The following is a 22,297-nucleotide window of genomic DNA, read 5'->3' on the forward strand; positions in this document are numbered from 1 at the left end:
CAGTTTCCCGGCCTACGCCATCAGACAATCAAAATTGGTAAAAACGAAAATAAAATTTTATTTTATCCAAATTTATTTAATCTAATCATCTGAAAATTGCCAGAGTTCTTGTAGGGATTAAATACTACACAATCCTGAAGAATAGAGAATTTATTTCCATTTTTTAGTAGTAGCACCCTCACCCTAACGCCATCAGACAATCAAAATGGGTAAAAACGAAAATAAAATTTATTTCTTCCAAATTTAACAAATCTAATCATCTAAAATTACCAGAGTTTCAGTAGGGACTGAACCTACACAATCCTAAAGAATAGAGAATTTTATTTGAATTTTTTAATAGTAGCAGGTCCACCCGTACGCCATCAGACAATCAAAATTAGGTAAAAAACGAAATAAAAATTTATTTCATCCAAATTTATTAATGTAATCATCTGAAAATTACCAGAGTTCTAGTAGGGATTAAATACTACACAATCCTGAAGAAAAGAGATTTTTTTTTGAATTTTTAGTAGTAGCACCCTCACCCGAACGCCATCAGACAATCATAATTTGATAAAATGGAAAACAGAAATTTATTTTATCCAAATTTATTTAATCTAATCATCTGAAAATTACCAGAGTTCGAGTAGGGACTGAACCCTACACAATCCTGAAGAATAGAGAATTTTATTTCAATCTTTTAGTAGTAGCAGGTTCACCCGTACGCTATCAGACAATCAAAATTGGTAAAAACGAAAATAAAAATTTATTTCATCCAAATTTATTTAATGTAATCATCTGAAAATTACCAGAGTTCTAGTAGGGATTGAATACTACACAATCCTGAAGAATAGAGAATTTTATTTCCATTTTTTAGTAGTAGCACACTCACCCGAACGCCATCAGACAATCCTAATTTAATAAAAAGGAAAATAAAAATTTATTTTATCCAAATTTATTTAATCTAATCATCTAAAAATTACCAGAGTTCTAGTAGAAACTGAATACTACACAATCCTGAAGAATAGAGAATTTTATTTCCATTTTTTAGTAGTAGCACCCTCACCCGAACGCCATCAGACAATCATAATTTGATAAAATGAAAAACAAAAATTTATTTTATCCAAATTTATTTAATCTAATCATCTGAAAATTGCCAGAGTTCTTGTAGGGATTAAATACTACACAATCCTGAAGAATAGAGAATTTTATTTCAATTTTTTAGTAGTAGCACCCTCACCCGAACGCCATCAGACAATCATAATTTAATAAAATGGAAAACAAAAATTTATTTTATCCAAATTTATTTAATCTAATCATCTGAAAATTACCAGAGTTCGAATAGGGACCGAACCCTACACAATCCTAAAGAATAGAGAATTTTATTTGAATTTTTTAATAGTAGCAGGTCCACCCGTACGCCATCAGACAATCAAAATTAGGTAAAAACGAAAATAAAAATTTATTTCATCCAAATTTATTTAATCTAATCATCTGAAAATTACCAGAGTTCTAGTACGGATTGAATACTACAAAATCCTGAAGAATAGAGAATTTTATTTCCATTTTTTAGTAGTAGCACCCTCACCCGAACGCCATCAGACAATTATAATTTGATAAAATGAAAAACAAAAATTTATTTTATCCAAATTTATTTAATCTAATCATCTGAAAATTGCTAGAGTTCTTGTAGAGATTGAATACTACACAATCCTGAAGAATAAAGAATTTTATTTCCATTTTTTAGTAGTAGCACCCTCACCCGAACGCCATCAGACAATCAAAATTGGTAAAAACGAAAATAATAATTTATTTCTTTCAAATTTAACAAATCTAATCATCTGAAAATTACCAGAGTTCTAGTAGGGACTGAACCCTACACAATCCTGAAGAATAGAGAATTTTATTTCCATTTTTTAGTAGTAGCACCCTCACCCGAACGCCATCAGACAATCATAATTTGATAAAATGAAAAACAAAAATTTATTTTATCCAAATTTATTTAATCTAATCATCTGAAAATTGCCAGAGTTCTTGTAGGGATTAAATACTACACAATCCTGAAGAATAGAGAATTTTATTTTAATTTTTTAGTAGTAGCACCCTCACCCGTACGCAATCAGACAATCAAAATTTGGTAAAAACGAAAATAAAAATTTATTTCTTTCAAATTTTAACAAATCTAATCATCTTAAAATTACCAGAGTTTCAGTAGGGACTGAACCCTACACAATCCTAAAGAATAGAGAATTTTATTTGAATTTTTTAATAGTAGCAGGTCCACCCGTACGCCATCAGACAATCAAAATTAGGTAAAAACGAAAATAAAAATTTATTTCATCCAAATTTATTTAATCTAATCATCTGAAAATTACCAGAGTTCTAGTACGGATTAAATACTACAAAATCCTGAAGAATAGAGAATTTTATTTCCATTTTTTAGTAGTAGCACCCTCACCCGAACGCCATCAAACAATTATAATTTGATAAAATGAAAAACAAAAATTTATTTTATCCAAATTTATTTAATCTAATCATCTGAAAATTGCTAGAGTTCTTGTAGAGATTAAATACTACACAATCCTGAAGAATAAAGAATTTTATTTCCATTTTTTAGTAGTAGCACCCTCACCCGAACGCCATCAGACAATCAAAATTGGTAAAAACGAAAATAAAAATTTATTTCTTCCAAATTTAACAAATCTAATCATCTGAAAATTACCAGAGTTCTAGTAGGGACTGAACCCTACACAATCCTGAAGAATAGAGAATTTTATTTCAATTTTTTAGTAGTAGCAGGTTCACCCGTACGCTATTAGACAATCAAAATTAGTAAAAACGAAAATAAAAATTTATTTCATCCAAATTTATTTAATGTAATCATCTGAAAATTACCAGAGTTCTAGTAGGGATTGAATACTACACAATCCTGAAGAATAGAAAATTTTATTTCCATTTTTTAGTAGTAGCACCCTCACCCGAACGCCATCAGACAATCATAATTTAATAAAAAGGAAAATAAAAATTTATTTTATCCAAATTTATTTAATCTAATCATCTAAAAATTACCAGAGTTCTAGTAGAAACTGAATACTACACAATCCTGAAGAATAGAGAATTTTATTTCCATTTTTTAGTAGTAGCACCCTCACCCGAACGCCATCAGACAATCAAAATTGGTAAAAACGAAAATAAAAATTTATTTCTTCCAAATTTAACAAATCTAATCATCTTAAAATTACCAGAGTTTCAGTAGGGACTGAACCCTACACAATCCTAAAGAATAGAGAATTTTATTTGAATTTTTTAATAGTAGCAGGTCCACCCGTACGCCATCAGACAATCAAAATTAGGTAAAAACGAAAATAAAAATTTATTTCATCCAAATTTATTTAATGTAATCATCTGAAAATTACCAGAGTTCTAGTAGGGATTAAATACTACACAATCCTGAAGAAAAGAGATTTTTTTTTGAATTTTTTAGTAGTAGCACCCTCACCCGAACGCCATCAGACAATCATAATTTGATAAAATGGAAAACAAAAATTTATTTTATCCAAATTTATTTAATCTAATCATCTGAAAATTACCAGAGTTCTAGTAGGGACTGAACCCTACACAATCCTGAAGAATAGAGAATTTTATTTCAATTTTTTAGTAGTAGCAGGTTCACCCGTACGCCATCAGACAATCAAAATTGGTAAAAACGAAAATAAAAATTTATTTCATTCAAATTTATTTAATCTAATCATATGAAAATTACCAGAGTTCTAGTAGGGATTGAATACTACACAATCCTGAAGAATAGAGAATTTTATTTCCATTTTTTAGTAGTAGCACCCTCACCCGTACGCCATCAGACAATCAAAAGTTGGTAAAAACGAAAATAAAAATTTATTTCATCCAAATTTATTTAATCTAATCATCTGAAAATTACCAGAGTTCTAGTACGGATTGAATACTACACAATCCTGAAGAATAGAGAATTTTATTTCCATTTTTTAGTAGTAGCACCCTCACCCGAACGCCATCAGACAATCATAATTTGATAAAATGGAAAACAAAAATTTATTTTATCCAAATTTATTTAATCTAATCATCTGAAAATTACCAGAGTTCTAGTAGGGACTGAACCCTACACAATCCTGAAGAATAGAGAATTTTATTTCAATTTTTTAGTAGTAGCAGGTTCACCCGTACGCCATCAGACAATCAAAATTGGTAAAAACGAAAATAAAAATTTATTTCATCCAAATTTATTTAATCTAATCATCTGAAAATTACCAGAGTTCTAGTAGGGATTGAATACTACACAATCCTGAAGAATAGAGAATTTTATTTCCATTTTTTAGTAGTAGCACCCTCAACCGAACGCCATCAGACAATCATAATTTAATAAAATGAAAAACAAAAATTTATTTTATCCAAATTTATTTAATCTAATCATCTGAAAATTGCCAGAGTTCTTGTAGGGATTGAATACTACACAATCCTGAAGAATAGAGAATTTTATTTCCATTTTGCTTCCTCATGAGGAAGCTTTGCATTGGTGACGATTTTCAATTTTTCAAAACAAGGTTATATGGACTCATTTTCATCTAGAACATATGTATATTCAATTATGAGCAAATGTCCAGATGTATGTGTGTGTGTATGTGTGTGTGTATGTGTGTATGTGTGTGTGTGTATGTCACAAAAATTGTGTACAAATTATCTCAGACAAATTTTGATGGATTGTCCTGAAATTTTGCAGGTTTTTTGCAGTCATTAATACCTGAAATCTGACACAAGGATTTTCAAAAATATGTACAAAATTTTTTTTTATACAATTTTTTTAAAATTCAGAAAATTTTTTTTTTTGTATTTTCTGAAATAATTTTTTTATTTGTTAATATTTTTATTAATTATTCTCAAAATTACATTCCTGGCAAGAAAACGAATCGATTGATGTATACAAAGTATATATTTTATCAAAATTTATAAAATTAATAAATATTTTTCTTTTTCACAAAAAATTCAAATTTGGTATTTTTTTCATAATTAATTTAATATTAATATTAATATTTTGAAATGATTATTCTATCATAAAATAGAAGCAATTGGCAAATGAAAGTGTAAATTTCATTAAATATTTATACAACAACTTATAAATGATTTATATAATTTTATTTTTAACCAATCTTCTGGACGAACCCTTTTGTACATAATTTTTCAAAAGTTTGCAAAACCGCAATTTTTATATATTGAGGAAGCTTAATGGTCATAAAATGAACAACTTGTTTTAGTAGTAGCACCCTCACCCGAACGCCATCAGACAATCAAAATTGGTAAAAACGAAAATAAAAATTTATTTCTTCCAAATTTAACAAATCTAATCATCTGAAAATTACCAGAGTTCTAGTAGGGACTGAACCCTACACAATCCTGAAGAATAGAGACTTTTATTTCAATTTTTTAGTAGTAGCAGGTTCACCCGTACGCTATCAGACAATCAAAATTGGTAAAAACGAAAATAAAAATTTATTTCATCCAAATTTATTTAATGTAATCATCTGAAAATTACCAGAGTTCTAGTAGGGATTGAATACTACACAATCCTGAAGAATAGAGAATTTTATTTCCATTTTGCTTCCTCATAAAGGAAGCCTTATAGTGATGTCGATTTCCGAATTTTTTAGAACCAATTATTTTTACAAATTTTCAAGTGTAGTATATATAATTCGTCGAGAGGAACAAATGTCCGGATGTATGTGTGTATGTATGTGTGTGTGTATGTATGTGTGTGTGTGTGTATGTCACCGATTCTTGTGGACAAATTTTCTCTTACACCTCTTGACGGATTTTGATAAAATTTTGTAGGTGTATTACGGTCACGAATACCAAAAATCAGACAAAAGGATTTTCAAAAATATCTAAAAAAAAAATTTTTTCAACAATTTTTTAATTTTTGAAAAAATTAATTTTTGGATTTTTTGAAATAACTTTTTTCTATATTAAAATTTTTATTAATTCTTGGCAAAATTGCATTCCTGACATAAAAACGAATTGATTCATGTATATAAAGTATATATTTTATCAAAATTTATAGAATTAATAAATATTTTAATTTTTCACAAAAAATTGAAATTTTGTATTTTTTGAAATTTTATCTTAACACTTTAAAATAATTATTCTAAAATAAAAAATTAAACAATTGGTATATATTATATTCAGGAAGCTTAATGATCATGAAATGAACAACTTGTTATTATTATAATTAATAATATAAGTATCTTTTGTTAGTTTATATCCAATATATTATTTTAAATATTATCTCTAATCAGGTAAAATATATATTTTTTGTTATTTGTAAATAAAACATAAGAATTCAATGTGGATTATAGTTATAGTTTTTTTTAATCTATATGTAATAAAAATACATATGTGTACCGAATTTCAGCTTAATATGTTTATATATGTTAATATTAATGTGGATTATAGTTATAGTTTTTTTTTAATCTATATGTAATAAAAATACATATGAGGCATTATTCCTGAACTGCCCCAAAAATAAAAAAAAGTTCTTGGATTTCCTTTATACTTTGAAAATATGTTACCCTAGTAGGTACAAGTTACTACACCAATTTACAGGTCCAACTCCCCACCCCAATCAAAAGGGTGGGGGGTTGAAATTTCAGCTTCAACTCGAACATGCATTCTTTAAACATTTGTAGTTTCTACTTAAATTATTCAATTAAAAAAAGTAAGTAGTGTTTTAGAAAGGTTTTTTTGTGTACTTTTAAAATATTTTATTTATATAATAAAAAAAAAATTTTTTTTGCAAAAATTTTTTAAAATAAATAGTTTTTTGCAATTTTGTGCAAGTTCGGTAGTTTTTATTTTCTTTTTAATAATCTCAAATGAAAGCTTGGGAATTCCCCTAAAAGAAGATATAAGTCTGAAAATGGGCCGAAACAATTTGCCAAAGATATAGTGAAATAAGTAAAATTTGTCCGTCCGCTCGCGCACTCCAGCGCGATGAACAGTGGGATTTTTTTTCAACTTACTATTGAAAATTGTCTAGAAACTATAAATTTTATCGGATGTTGATGTTCTTGATTTAAAATTACTAAGAGATCCATCAAAGTCGATTTTTGAATTTTGAATTGTTTATTTTTTTCTTGTTACTCAAAAATTTGATAAATTACAATATTTTTAGAAAAAATCATGTTAGTTTTTTTATTTTTCCATTACACATGATCGAAATCAATTTAAATTAGTCTAGTATGACCACCGGACAATTAATAAAGCATAATACAATTTATTTAAATTGTTGCAAACAATGTTAATTAACAAATAGATTACTTCGGACCTTCTTCATAAAAAAAATTGGTTTTTTTGCAGACAAGTTTAAATTTATGTCTAATTTAGTAAAAAACTATTTTACAGTTAAAAATTATGATTAATATTAACAATTATATAAACAATAATCAACTTCCTTTTGTATTTGTAAACATTTTCGTCATTTTTCAAACTTTAAATATTTGTATCATATGTACATTCTTTCAAAAACTTAAAAAATTTATTAGCTTAAACAATTACATTTGTTATAAACAAACTTTTCATTTTTAAACAAATAAGTAGCTTTTTTCATCAAACAAAATTTTTTCCTTTTTTTTATATTTACTATCATAAAAAAGAACTCCTTAATGAAATGGGAATACTATAAATTATTCATTTAATTCTAACGAACATTATAAGTTAAGAAATATTTATATTTTTAATGAAGTAAACCATTATTCAGTTAAAACAGTTTACATTTAAATGCATATAAATAAATATATTTTTTCTGTGAAAAAAGAACAAAGTTAAATATTTGTTAACTTATAATGTTTATTAAAATTAAATGAATAATTTATAGTATTTCCATTTCATTAAGGAGTTCTTTTTTATGATAGTAAATATAAAAAAAGGAAAAAATTTTGTTTGATGAAAAAAGCTACTTATTTGTTTAAAAATGAAAAGTTTGTTTATAACAAATGTAATTGTTTAAGCTAATAAATTTTTTAAGTTTTTGAAAGAATGTACATATGATACAAATATTTAAAGTTTGAAAAATGACGAAAATGTTTACAAATACAAAAGGAAGTTGATTATTGTTTATATAATTGTTAATATTAATGATAATTTTTAACTGTAAAATAGTTTTTTACTAAATTAGACATAACTTTAAACTTGTCTGCAAAAAAACCAATTTTTTTTATGAAGAAGGTCCGAAGTAATCTATTTGTTAATTAACATTGTTTGCAACAATTTAAATAAATTGTATTATGCTTTATTAATTGTCCGGTGGTCATACTAGACTAATTTAAATTGATTTCGATCATGTGTAATGGAAAAATAAAAAAACTAACATGATTTTTTCTAAAAATATTGTAATTTGTCAATTTTTGAGTAACAAGAAAAAAATAAACAATTAAAAATTCAAAAATCGACTTTGATGGATCTCTTAGTAATTTTAAATCAAGAACATCAACATCCGATAAAATTTATAGTTTCTAGACAATTTTCAATAGTAAGTTGAAAAAAAATCCCACTGTTCATCGCGCTGGAGTGCGCGAGCGGACGGACAAATTTTACTTATTACACTATATCTTTGGCAAATTGTTTCGGCCCATTTTCAGACTTATATCTTCTTTTAGGGGAATTCCCAAGCTTTCATTTGAGATTATTAAAAAGAAAATAAAAACTACCGAACTTGCACAAAATTGCAAAAAAACTATTTATTTTAAAAAATTTTTGCAAAAAATTTTTTTTTTATTATATAAATAAAATATTTTAAAAGTACACAAAAAAACCTTTCTAAAACACTACTTACTTTTTTTAATTGAATAATTTAAGTAGAAACTACAAATGTTTAAAGAATGCATGTTCGAGTTGAAGCTGAAATTTCAACCCCCCACCCTTTTGATTGGAGTGGGGGGTTGGACCTGTAAATTGGTGTAGTAACTTGTACCTACTAGGGTAACATATTTCCAAAGTATAAAGGAAATCCAAGAATTTTTTTTTATTTTTGGGGCAGTTCAGGAATAATGCCTCATATGTGTACCGAATTTCAGCTCAATAGGTTTATATATGTTAATATTAATCAATTATATTTCTTATATATTTTTTTTTTATAAAAAATGAGTTTTATTTTGGTGTACGGAACCCTCGATCTTAATGCGAGTGCAACTCGCACTTGCCCGATTTTTTTTTATTTTCGCGTCCGCCATATTGGATCCGCCATTTTGAATTTTGTAAATCTGATGCCAGATTCGTATTCAGCGACCCCAAAAACCCCAGAGTAACGAGTTCCAAGCAAATTCTGTTCATTTTTTATTTTCGCGTCCGCCATATTGGATCCGCCATTTTGAATTTTGAAAATCTGATGCTAGATTCGTATTCAGCGACCCTAAAAACCCCCGAGTAACCAGTTTCAATAGATTTCAATGAAATGAAAAATGTATGACTCAAAGGGTTAAGAAATTGATTGCCATGTTATAACAATTATTGTAATTAATATATTATTAACAAAAATAACATTTTATAATCTACTAAATGAAAACTTTTTTTTATAATTTGCAAATAAACTATTAGTTATTTATCTTTGGAATTAAGAAAAAAAAAGAATATTAATTTATTAAACAAAATTTTTTAATGTGTAATAATTGCTATTTCAGAATGTGTTCGTGAAACTTCTGAAAGAATTTAATCCAATAAACCAACTTTATTCAAAAGTTTGGTAAATAAGGTGAGTTTTAGGACATCCATCAATCCTTTTTTAGATCCAGCTTTTCTGAATATGGACATGGCAAGAAATGAAATTTGCAACCTTAAGGATATTGGAAATGAAATATTTAATATCCAATAAATAGCCATTAAAAGTAATACGGCATCAAATCCCGTAGCTTGAAATGCGCAAACACCATCAACGTAACATTCAAAGTTGTGAGTCGTTGAAGGAAGTTCTGTTCTTAGAAATTAATCGTGGTGGATCACTTTTATCTGGAATGACTTCTGATAATTGTGTTTCAGCCTATAAATACAAACATAGAAAAATTAGTTTGAGGGTAAACTCTGTGAAGAGATACCAGGATGCATTCCCTGCGCGGAAACTTCGTACTATTTTGGAGAGATACATCGACCTCCACGTCCGAACGAACATGTTTACGTGCCCTTGGATATCATAGACGTCGCATCAATGCTCCGGCAATGCTATAACGTCTTGGTTCAGGGCCCATCTTGGCCAGATGGTAGAACCCTGTTTCGGCTCGCTCGTTCCTCGACACGGAATAAAACAGCACGAATCATGAAAATGAGCGGTAAAAAAATGACTACTTGCATGCAGTGGGCCAGGAACTCAAATTTTTTGCCAAAAAGGCAATTTTTGAACTTGATTTAAATTAGATGAGATATACATTACTTATTTCAATATATTTTTTTACATCAAACACTAAAATGGTTTTGCATTATATTAATTGGCAAGAATTATACAACCCTTCGAACAATAAATTTTATTTTTTAAATTTCTAGCGTTCTATGAATATTTAACGCATTTTTTTTACAATTTTTTTAAATGGCATAAAAAGGCACTTTTTTATTAACATATAAGATGAAAGTTTGTTAATCAATAATTGCAGCTTCCTAATTAATTTGAAATTAAGTTACACCTCATTGAATAAATATTTATATATAAAATTTCGTACGTGACTAGATTTAAATAAATGTTTCCCTCGATTTGCACCACCAAATTAAATGAGAAATATGACAAATTACTCCTTAGATAGTTTACTTTAACTCACATATGCTCCTTTTTGCCCATTTTGATTTTAAATATGACAAATTACTCCTTAGATATTTTACTTTAACTCACAAAAAAAGGAAAAAAAATTTGTCGTAAATATTTTGTATGACCTTACAATTTTAATTTTTTGAAAGACATAATCTTAAACATAAATGCAATTCTTCAACATTGGTTTTTGTTTAAAATAGCTTAGATTAAGCAGGTTGACTGTGTGTTTTTTTATTTTATTAAATACTAGCTGTCGGACCCGTCTTCGACGTGTTTTAGTTTCGGCTAATACATTTGATAGGGTTTCTACCAACCGGGAAATAGCCGGGAATTAAATTTTACTGGGAAAAACTAATAATTAGTTACCATTAACTATTTCGTGAGGAAAATATTACTATTTCAATCAGTGACAGATTTTTTTCTATCAAATTTGATATTCAGGAACAGTATTTGGCAACTTGTTGTACTTTGTGCGTTTGTAGTACTGCAATTAATGTATTAAAAATTAATCCTAAATTTACACCAGCTTTTGGAGTCAAAGAAAAGTCTAATTATAGATAATTGTGTCACAATTAGACAATTAGACAATAAAAATAAAGTAAAAAGCAGTTTTTAAAATCAAATTAATATAATAAAACTTTTTTAATTTGATAAGAAAATTCCCGGTTTTTCCTGGTCAAATTAAACTCCTGGCTATTTATCGGTTTCCCCGCGCAATTGGTAGACACTCTGTCAATTCTATTATGGTAAACTAAATCCCGTCAAAGACTGGTACTGGCATATAACATATTTTCTTAAAAAAGAGTATTTTCATAAAATAAAAATAACTTAAAAAATACTACTGAATTAAACTTGATAGTAATTAATAACAATTATAATTTTTTCGATTTTTTGATATGGAAAATATTTTTATACTTACATCTTAGTCATATCATTTTTTGTGCAAAATTATGCTAAAATATGACTAAATTACATGTAACACTCAATTATACAGAGTTTAAAAGCAAATCATCAAAACATGTAAAATTTGTGATTTTTAAAATTTTTTGAAAACATTTTTATACTTTAATCTTAGTTATAAGATATTATTTTTTGAAAAATTATGCTTAAATGTGACTAAATAACATGTAATGATTAATTATAGATAGTTTAAAAGCAGTCCATTAAAAAATATAAAATTTGGAAATTTGCTATTTTTTGAATTTTTCGAAATCATTTTTATACTTACATCTTAGTTATAGGACAGTATTATTGGAAAAATTATGCTAAAATTTGACTTAATAACATGTAATACTCAATTATAGAGAGTTTAAAAGCAATTCATTAAAAAATATAAAATTTGAAAAATTTCGATTTTTTGAATTTTTTAAAAAAAAATTTATACTTACATCTTAGATATAGGACATTATTGTTGGCAAAACTATTCTAAAATGTGACTAAATAACATGTTATACTCAATTACAGAAAGTTTGAAAGCATTTTTTTAAAAAATGTAAAATTTGAAAATTTTTGGTTTTTGAATTTTTCGAAAAAATTAAATATCTCCCGTTCTAATTAATATTTTTCAAATCTGTAAATTTATAAACCTTCCTTAGCTTAAGGTCTAACATTCTGCCAAATTTGGTTTCAAATGGTTCAGCCGTTTTTAAGTGATGCGCGAACAAAGTTTCTGTGACATACCGACACACATACATACATACATACATACATACATACATACATACACGAAATTTTTTATTGGTATATTTGGAATCCTTGATGCCTAAAACGAATAATTATGTGCGAAATTTAAAGTTCTGAGCAATGTACAGACAAAAGTCTGATTTTATATATATATAGATATATAGATGTGCGGTTGAAGTTTCGTTGATTGCAGTCGCTCCTCACTAGGTCTTGATGGCGGTAGCCAACGTAAACACCATGGTATTACTCGTTTAAGGCGCGTTAATGATGAAAAGTTGCTAAGAGATTGTGGAGTTTGAAAGAGATGAGCAATTGACGTAGACTGTATCTGTGTTTTATTCTCAATGTCAATCTCAAGGATTGTATCGTCTGAAGGAAAGTCGGTCCATATCTTGTCACCCAACGACAACCATTTCGGACCGCTCCACCAAAGGCTTGAGTCGGCGAGGGTTTGAGGATCGGTCCCACGACTGGCGATGTCAGCTGGATTTTCTTCTGTGGAGACGTAATGCCATGGAGTCTCTGGAAGGATTCGTTGAACTTCTGCGACGCGATTTGCAACAAAAATAGGCCACTGAGATGGGTCTGCTGTCCGGATCCAGTTTAGTACGTTTTGTGAAGCAGACCATGCGTGTACCACTGGATTTGAGATCGCTAACACATCAATAACGTTCTTCAACAGTTTGGCTACCAAGAACGCAGCGCAGAGTTCCAGCCGAGGAATGGTGAGTGTCTTGATAGGCGCCACTCGAGTCTTTGAAGTAAGTAGTCGTGAGATGCGTGATCCATCCTGTCGTTGTACGCAGATGTAAATAACAGCTGCGTACGCGGTCTTACTTGCATCACCGAATCCGTGATTTTCGAGGGCGTCACCTTGACTGGTTCCGATCCAGCGAGAAATTCGAATGTTTGATATGTGTGACAGATTGTTTTTGAAAGTCAGCCATCGGTGAGTTAACGAACTTGGCAGCGGGTCATCCCAACTTTGCTGGTTTCGCCAAAGATCCTGCATTAACACTTTAGCGATGATGATGATGGGAGAGAGCCAGCCAACTGGATCGTATAAGCGAGCTATACCAGCTAGAATTATCCTTTTGGTGATTTGGTCAGATTCCGCAAGTTTAGGTGGTTGAAATCGGAATTCGTCAGAAACAGGATCCCAGCCAACGCCTAGAGCGCTGGTCGGTTCACCTGTTTCAAACTCTTTCCAACTTGGCCGAAGTCGATTTTCTTCTGGGATTTTTTCCAACAAAGATAGATGATTAGAGGTCCACTTCTTTAGGCTAAAGCCGGCTGCTTTTAGCCGGCGTTTTAGCGATGGCTACGTTATCACCACCGGCAAAAATATTATCGACGTATGTGTTCTCGGTGAGTAATCTGGCAGCCTCAGGGTATTCACTTCCTTGGTCGATGGCTAGTTGTTTGAGAACTCTTATGGACAAATAAGGAGAGCAAGACATTCCGTAAGTAAGAGTGAGAAGCTGATAGTGCGTGATCTCTCGATCGCCAGGACGTTTCCATGCGATACGTTGGAGATCGATGTCACGTTCGTCCACATCAATGCTGCGATACATCATCACAATGTCAGTGCTAAAGACTACTCGATGTAATCGCCAACGGGTTAGCACAGAGACTAGATCACTTTGAAGTTTTGGACCGGTGTGTACGACATGATTCACAGAGTTTCCCAAAGAAGTTGTCCGTAAAGCGTTGAAAACAACGCGCAGTGTAGGATTACCGTCAGCATTCTGCCAGATGGCATGGTGAGGTATATAGTAGATGAGGTTGTGGTTTTTGGCAAGTGTCGAAGCTGGAATAAAGGGTGTGGTGATCGATTTGTACTGTTGACATCTGGACTTGGACGAGCAATCTTTAACGATGTGACCGCTTCGCATGCAGTTGAAGCATAACTTCAGCTGTGTGATTGTCGTCTTCCTTTGATGATGTTTTAATTTCTTAAAATCACTGCAATGACCGATGTAATGTTCGCCTCCGCAGAGCCTACAATTTCCTTAAGCAGACCGTCGGCTTGGTGGAAAACTGTACCATTTCAAGAATTCGTTATAAACTATACCATTTCAAAAGTATGTTATAAAACATACCATTTCGATGAAGATCTATAAAAGCGTTGCACTAAAGAATTTCTAATGATTAACAAGCAATTAATTTAAATTATTAGAAATTTTTAATTAATACATTGAAAAGATGAACAAGAGTATATTTAAGATACCGCTTTTTAAAAATGCATAACCTTATTTTATGTCTAGCAGCAGTGTTGACAAACTTGGAAAAAAAGCAAAAAACTTTTTTCTCGAAATGGTATGTTTTAAAAACATTTACCGAAATGGTACAGTTTATAACGAATTCCTGAAATGGTGCAGTTTTCCACCAAGCCGACGAGACGTAGTTGCCATTAGTCGTGACCGACTTCGTGAGGCTGTTGAAACTTCAGTGTGTTTTCGAGATGCAGATCCAACTTTCGAGAAGGCAGTCGCCTCCGTAGCACAGAGAGCCCAAATTTCCTCATCGAGAAAGGTCTCCATTTTAGTGAATAAGGGAATGGTGTCATCTTCTCGCAATTCGTGCTCCTAGTCACTTCGCGTGGTTGGATCCATCGCGCGAGCGGCAAGGAAGGTGAACCAATCGTCCCAATGCTCGACAGGTCGTCCTATTGTTCTTAATGAATCCCTTTTTTTGATTAGGGTGTCAAGCAACGTTTGGAGCTTAGTTGCATTCTCTTCTCTCAGTTGGTCGATGGAGATTAGAATTGACAAATTCTCCTGCACAAAAAGACGTCTGTTATCATACCGCTTCAACATGAGAGACCAAGCTGTCTCATTATTTGACTCCGTGACAGCAATTCCATCGAGTGCACGCTTAGCCTCACCTTGCACGTTAGATTTTAAGTAATAGAGTTTCTGGACAGCACTTAACGATTGGTTGCTATGCACGAGCGCTACATACATATCACGAAAAGATTCCCAATCCCCTCGATCACCGGAAAAACTTGGAAGATCGATCCGAGGAAGATTGTAGAGTGTCAGAGGAGAGGCTGGAGAGCTTTTATGATGCAATGATGACAGTCCTTCTCGCTGATCATAGAGGTGACCTAAAGCTTCTGTGAACGTAGCTTCTGTTCGCTCGAACACATTATCCACGAAGTACTGCTCGTCCAAAAGCCTCTCTTTAGTCACTAGTTCTAAATGATTGGACTGTAGTTTGGTCCAATAATTTTTTAGAAGCTCAATGCCTCCTTTAACTATGCGAGTAGTAAGGGTGCCTCGCTCAAGACCAACAATTTTCTTATTGAAGTTGTCAATTAGCGACACCAAGGCGAGCTGAGATGCTAGTAGAGTGGACATGTTCCAGAATATCCAGAAGTCTAGAAATAAAAAACAAATGCAAAGAAAGAACGATTTACACAGCCATTGTAAATGTTAGGAAATTTGGGATCGCAAAATTTTATGCTCGAATGGAGAGGCCTATGACACCTGAGAAGAGGATCGAAAGTGAAAAAAAAGGAAAGTAAACCTAATCTAATAGGAGACAGCATGGTCAAAGGCGGAAACGTCTTGTCGAACCTGAGATGACTCGAAGGTGACAAAAAAAGGAAAGTAAACCCAATCTAGTAGGAGACAGCATGGTCAAAGGCAGCAACATCTTGTCGAACCTGAGATGACTCGAAGGTGACAAAATAAAAAGGAAAGTAATTTGGTCTTGAGAAAGTGTATAGAGACTCGCGAACTTGAGAAAACGATTCGAAGGTCGCGAGACCACACCATGAAATCATTGCATGAAATTTTGGACAACAGGGAGAAGAAACCCTCCTGTAGAAATCACTAGATGACATGAGACAAGAAGGAGAAGAAGTAGCGTGCTTTTTATACAAGTTTAAGACAGAGCGGGAGGGCGTGAGACAGATTGTTCAAAGAAGCGTCTGCCACGTGTGTCTCTTCTCGTCACTGAAACACCCCCAGATCTTCGCTCAATCCGGCTCGAAGGACCAAAAATATGTTAAAAATAAATTAAGTTTAATGCGTGGGAGTCGAATGTATCACAAGAAAAAAAAGAAACAATGCGTGGAATAAAGTGTAATAATAGTTTATTGACTTACATGGTTGAACAAGAAAATGAACAAGAACAAATGGAAAAAAGATCAAAATTGAACGACAAGTTTAATGCTCAAGAGCACGAAGATCACTGAGCTCTCGAGCACCATAAAACGGATGTTGTGGAAGGGGGCGTCTTAACCCTCAAAGTGGGGAGAACGGAGCCACACGACTCGCGGCCCGCAATCCTTTCGAGAGGTGACTCGTACAATTTCAAAACAATAATGAATCCGCCATTTTGAATTTCTTTAAAATCTGACTTAATATTTGTAATCAGCGTCCCCAAAAACCTCCTTGATATAAAGTTTAATGAAAATAGAATAATTTTTTTAATTTTATGTCTGACATAATTACCCGCCATTTTGAATTTTAAGATCTTACTTCATATTCGTTATCAGCGACTCAGAAAACGCCCTGATATAATGTTATATGAAAATTAAATAATTTTTTAAATTTTATGTCCGCCATATTGAATCCGCAGGGGGCACTATCGGGTCTCATAAGTAAACCGGTAGAAAGCAGAAAAGTGACGGTCCTTGGACCTAACAATGCGAGGGATGAAACTGGTCATGATGAATCCTGGTCATCGACCAGGATCAGACTAAAAATCTGGAGGTGTTCGGACGCATAAAAATTGGTTTTATGTCATGCCCGATCAGAAGGAGGCTTATGATAGTGAAGAGTTATCGATGCCTCGGCTCTGGTCAGCTAGCAAGAGAATGTAACATGACGGATAGATCGACTGCGTGCTTTAAGTGCGATGAAGTCGATCACAAGGCTGTGGATTGCAAGATGAATGCTTTTTGCTTTTTGTGTAAGGAGAAGTTCCCAGAAACGAAAAACGTTCATCACTTTGCGGCAAGTGGAACTTCCAGGGTCTTCCGAACTGCCCTTGAGGAGGCAAAGAAGACTTTCGCAAGGACCAAAAGTAGAAAAAAGGCGTAATTTCTCACCACAACTTTTATGTCTTCAATCAGCTTTTTATTTTTATTCTGTTTAATTTAACTTGCTCTGTGATTTTCATTAGTCCTTTTACAATTTTAATTTATTTTGTGATGTTTATTTGTTCTTTTACAATTTTATCTTTTGAACTTTACTTTCAGTTTGTTTACTTTCTTGTTTCTGTTGCCTATGTCTATTTACAATTTTATTTTTAGACTTTTTTAAACACTTTTTTAACATTTGCTTTTTATTGTTGTGTTGTGAATGCCGCTTTGACATTGAAATAGTTTTAAATTTTAACTAATGACGCAGGAAAACCGCAAAGAAAGAACAAAGTCGCATCAGCGACAGAGTTGGAGCGCCACCCTCGAAGGCTAAAGTCTTACGACAGTTCTGAGAGAGGGTAAAGGGCTCCAAAAGAAAGGTTACGGGTTTTAGTGGGTCGGGCTGGCAGTAGGTTGCCAGTTTATTAAATTTATTATGTCATTTATTTTTTATTTTTTTTATAAATTTCTTTTTGTTTTTATTATACCAACCCCACATAACCTTAGAGTTCGGAATCCAAGGTATCAGTAGACAGATTTCCCAAAATTCTCTAAGCAAAAAAAAATTAGTTTATTTTAAAATAAGTTTTAACCACAATGTTAGAATATGTTTAAAATCATAAAAACATACAGAATACATTATTAACATTCGCTGATTATCAGCTTTAGCTTTAATTCCTGAAAACATTTTGGACAAATTCAATAATATTTGTACACAATGTCCATCAATATTCGTGTGAGCAGTTATTGAAAGTTTTAAAAAGGACAAAATTTTTGGAATTGCATCTATCCAATTATTGCGCATGGTGGTAACTGGCACTTCGAATATTTTTGACAATTCCCAAAAAAGCTGTAAGAATATACCCACAAATTATTTAAACACTAATGGATTCAATTTACTTTTAATTATTTTTTCTTAAATGAAATTACTTTACCAATTCTGATATCTTGAGAGCAGGATAAGTTTCAAAAAAATATCGAGGCGGTCATTTTATTAGCATCCTTAACTCGATTTTGTCTTGCCTCATTGAGGAGACTTTTTATTTTTTCAATATTTCTTGATGAACTCTCAGCTTCTTGACTCATTTCAAAACAGAGACATTTGTGTGAAAAATTTGATGAAGTACTTTTATTTTTCTGTGTCTTTAAATATTTAAAGCAACACTTCATTTTTTCATGCACTTGCAACTAAATTAATTAATTTTAATAATGACAAAAAACGGAGAAAACTTAAAAAAAATTATTGAAGAATATTTTTTGTGAGTCAAAAAATATTCAGACAGTGACTTTACATCTAATTCGTCTAGAACGCTACAAAAATAAACGTAGAAACTTTATTTCTCATTTGTAAGAATATTTTTAGGATAATAAATATTTACATATATCCTAGTGAAATTATAGGACATCCAAAGGGCCTAGCGGAGTAAGCATGCAAAATCTGCCCCTGCTCAAAAAAATTTGAAATTCTTGTTACATGTTGGCAGCATTAAGATACAATTTTTTACTAAATATTGTTTCAAAAAATGTATTTTTGTAAGAGTTATGGAGGGGGAAAAGAAAATCAATAATTTGTTTTTTCTCGAAAACCACTGGATCGATTTTAATGAAATTTATACGTGTTTCATAAATTAATAAAAGGAATTTCAAAACATTTTGCCAAAAAAACCAAAAAAAAATTTTGGCTTATTTTGGAGATATTATTTTGGAATTTTTATAGAAAATTCTCCTAAATGTGTACTTTTAAGAAATATTTTTGTTGGTTTTTTTAATTGGGTATCCCATAGTTAAAAAAATTAAAATCCTGGGTGGCGCATCATTCGGGCTGAAGCACAATGTATCCAGCCATTTTAAATTTTGAAAATTTAATCTTAATGCTGCCAACATGTAACAAGAATTTCAAATTTTTTAGAGCGGGGGCAAATTTTGCATGGTTACTCCACTAGGCCCTTTAAAATTACAATCTAATTGCAATTTAACGCTTGCTTTTATGAAAGTGTATGCATCTTTTTAGATACCTTTGAAGAAAAAAATGGATATCCTCGTAGAATGCAAAATCTGTTTCAAGAAATTTCTTAATCAAAACTTGTTAACTGATCACGTCAGAAATGATCATGCTGAAAAATTTACATTCAACTGTAAATTTTGTAATAAAATTTATAATTGCTGTTATTCTTTGCGTTGACATGTTTATCGAAATCATAGAGAGATTGCAACAAAAGGGAATGTATTTAGAAAATTTAAACAAAGTGAACAGACTTCCAAATCGACGTTTAATAATTCTGACTCAGATAATAATCGTCTTCCAAGTAATTCTAAAGATCCAGATCCTGACGATGATTCGGAAAATTCTAATTCAGATGAAAACTCCGAAAATCCTGATCCTAGTGGCGATTTAAAAGATCCTGATCCTGGAGTTCGAGAATTCAGATGTTGACGACATTCCAGACAATGCTTTAAAAGAAACATTAGCAAAATATATTTTATATTTAAGAGCAAATACTCGAGCCACCAATAAAGACGTTTTAAACATATTAAAAAATTTACAATTAGTAGTTGAGTTTTATGTGAGGCATTATTTACCCAGTGGGCACACTTGTTCAAAAGACGTCCTAAGGATGTCTTTTTGCGGACGTCTTTTGGACTTGTACAAAAAGACGTCTTAAAGACGTCCTATTCATGTTCTATGTCTTTAAGGTGTCTTAAAGACGTCTTTTTCATTCAACATTTAAAAATAGAAAAATTTTCATAAATAGAAAATATTATTTTCTAAGTTCAACTTGGACTTTGAAATTTATGAATGTGAAATTCATTGGAATTTATCTAAGTTAAATTCATTTCATTGACAAGTGAGATCGTTAACTTTGTAGAGGTTCATATCTGTCTTGAACGGCTGAGGTGCTTGAGGCGCAGTGCTTTAAAGCCCAAGGTATCCGAGTTCGTTCCCAGCTTTGTAGGAATTTTTTCATTATTTCTCCACATTTTAGAAAAAATAAAATTAAACGTAAAATAAATTTAATACAATATTACTGAATTTTAACTTAGAAAATGTTATAAAAGAAATGTTTATTTAAGATCTGAAGGAATGTAAAAAGGACGTCCAAAAGACGTCCCTTTTATGTCTTTTAGACGTCCAAAAGACGTCTTTTAGACGTACACATTCGACTCTATAAAAAAACATGCCATCACTTTTTTAAACATATCTCGGAAATAAAAGGAGATACAAGAAAGAATTAAATACGGTTAGAAAGCTAATTAAATTTTACGTAAAATAAGCCGTCTTTAAAGTCATTTCGATTATTATTTGTTGAGTTGTAGAGTGAGAAAGAAATAAAAATAATTATCGAATTTTCTCATTTTTGTCTCTTGACTTCAACTTTTTTAAAAATGTAAAAAAATTTAGATAAATGTTTTTTAAAAACACAGAAATCTTTGTTAGAATTTCAGCTTTAAAATAAGCCTTTGAAAATTAAAAAAGGTTAATCCGTCTTTGATATATCATTAAAAATGTGAAGCCGTGTTTTGACCGATTGGTGCATTGAAATTCAACAGTGAAGACTCGATTCTGGCTTTGCGCGGCAGCGAATGAGAGAAAACAGGGACGAATTTTTGCTGGAGAATAATAAAAAATGATGTTTCACTAGTAATATAATGAAACTCAAAAGTTCATCGTTTCCGCGCATGAATTCGTTCCTGTTTTCTCTCTTATTCGCTGCCGCACGAAGCCACAATCGAGTCGTCATAGTTCAATTTCAATGCACCAATCGGTCGAAACACGGCTTCACATTTTTAATGATATATCAAAGACGGATTAACCTTTTTTAATTTTCGAAGGCTTATTTTAAAGCTGAAATTCTAACGAAGATTTCTGTATTTTGAGAAAAATTTTATCTAAATTTTTCTAGATTTTTGAAAAAGTTGAAGTCAAGAGACAAAAATTAGAAAATTTGATAATTTTTTTTATTTCTTTCTAACTCTACAACTTAAAAAATAATTAACGAAATGACTTTAAAAACGTCTTATTTTACGCAGAATTTAATCAGCTTTCTAACCGTATTTAAGTTTTTTTTGTACCTCCTTTTATTTCCGAGATATGATTGAAAAAGTGATGGCATGTTTTTTCATAGAGTCAAATGTAATCGTCCTGATACTTTTGGACGGTAGTGTACTTTAGACGTCCTTTCTTATGTCTTTTAGACGTCTTTTGGGCGTCTTTTGGACCAGACATAGAACGTCTTTTAAACGTCTTTCAGTTGTCTTTTCGATGATTCAGAGACATTGCCATCATTGTCTCCGAATCGTCAGCGGACAAAAAGAGACGTCTTTAAGACGTCCCTGTGCCCACTGGGTAAATGTTGTTCAGAAAAAAGTATTTGATGCTTTGCAATTAAATATTAACGATATTATAAATATCGAAAATTTAATTGATGGTTTAGATTGTTCTCAGGGGTTGTCAACTATTTACAGTCAAGATGTTTACTTTGAAGAGAAATTTGGTTTAATTAAGCCCTTGAAAATTGAGTTAGGAAGCCAATTCGTCAATTATGGTCCCCAATCTATAGATAGCAACCAGGCAATTAAAAAAAAGATCAAATGATATTTATCCCAATGTCAACAGTTCTCGAAAAATGGCTTGAAAATGGCCAATTTGTTGAAATGATAAATATTTCTGAAAGAGAGGTCAATAAAGTCTATAGTTCCTATGTCGATGGAAGCCATTTTCGTAACCA

At 31.1% G+C, this 22,297-nt stretch overlaps 2 protein-coding genes across 2 annotated transcripts; both read right to left on the minus strand.

Annotated features, from left to right (window-relative positions):
• Positions 1–9,940: 9,940 nt before the first annotated feature.
• LOC122502219 lies at positions 9,941–14,370 on the minus strand. The gene is made up of 3 exons (XM_043612160.1): positions 13,809–14,370; positions 12,723–13,708; positions 9,941–10,036 (listed from the first exon to the last, which is right to left on the minus strand). The coding sequence occupies exons 1-3, from the start codon at positions 14,368–14,370 to the stop codon at positions 9,941–9,943; spliced, it is 1,644 nt and encodes a 547-aa protein (XP_043468095.1).
• A 693-nt stretch (positions 14,371–15,063) lies between these two features.
• LOC122502233 lies at positions 15,064–15,837 on the minus strand. The gene has a single exon (XM_043612176.1). It carries the CDS (start codon positions 15,835–15,837, stop codon positions 15,064–15,066), a length of 774 nt encoding a protein of 257 aa, XP_043468111.1.
• Positions 15,838–22,297: the final 6,460 nt, after the last annotated feature.

The sequence above is a fragment of the Leptopilina heterotoma genome, unplaced genomic scaffold, assembly GCF_015476425.1.
Source record: "Leptopilina heterotoma isolate Lh14 unplaced genomic scaffold, ASM1547642v1 Lhet_223, whole genome shotgun sequence".
Classification (NCBI taxonomy): Eukaryota; Metazoa; Arthropoda; class Insecta; order Hymenoptera; family Figitidae; genus Leptopilina; species Leptopilina heterotoma.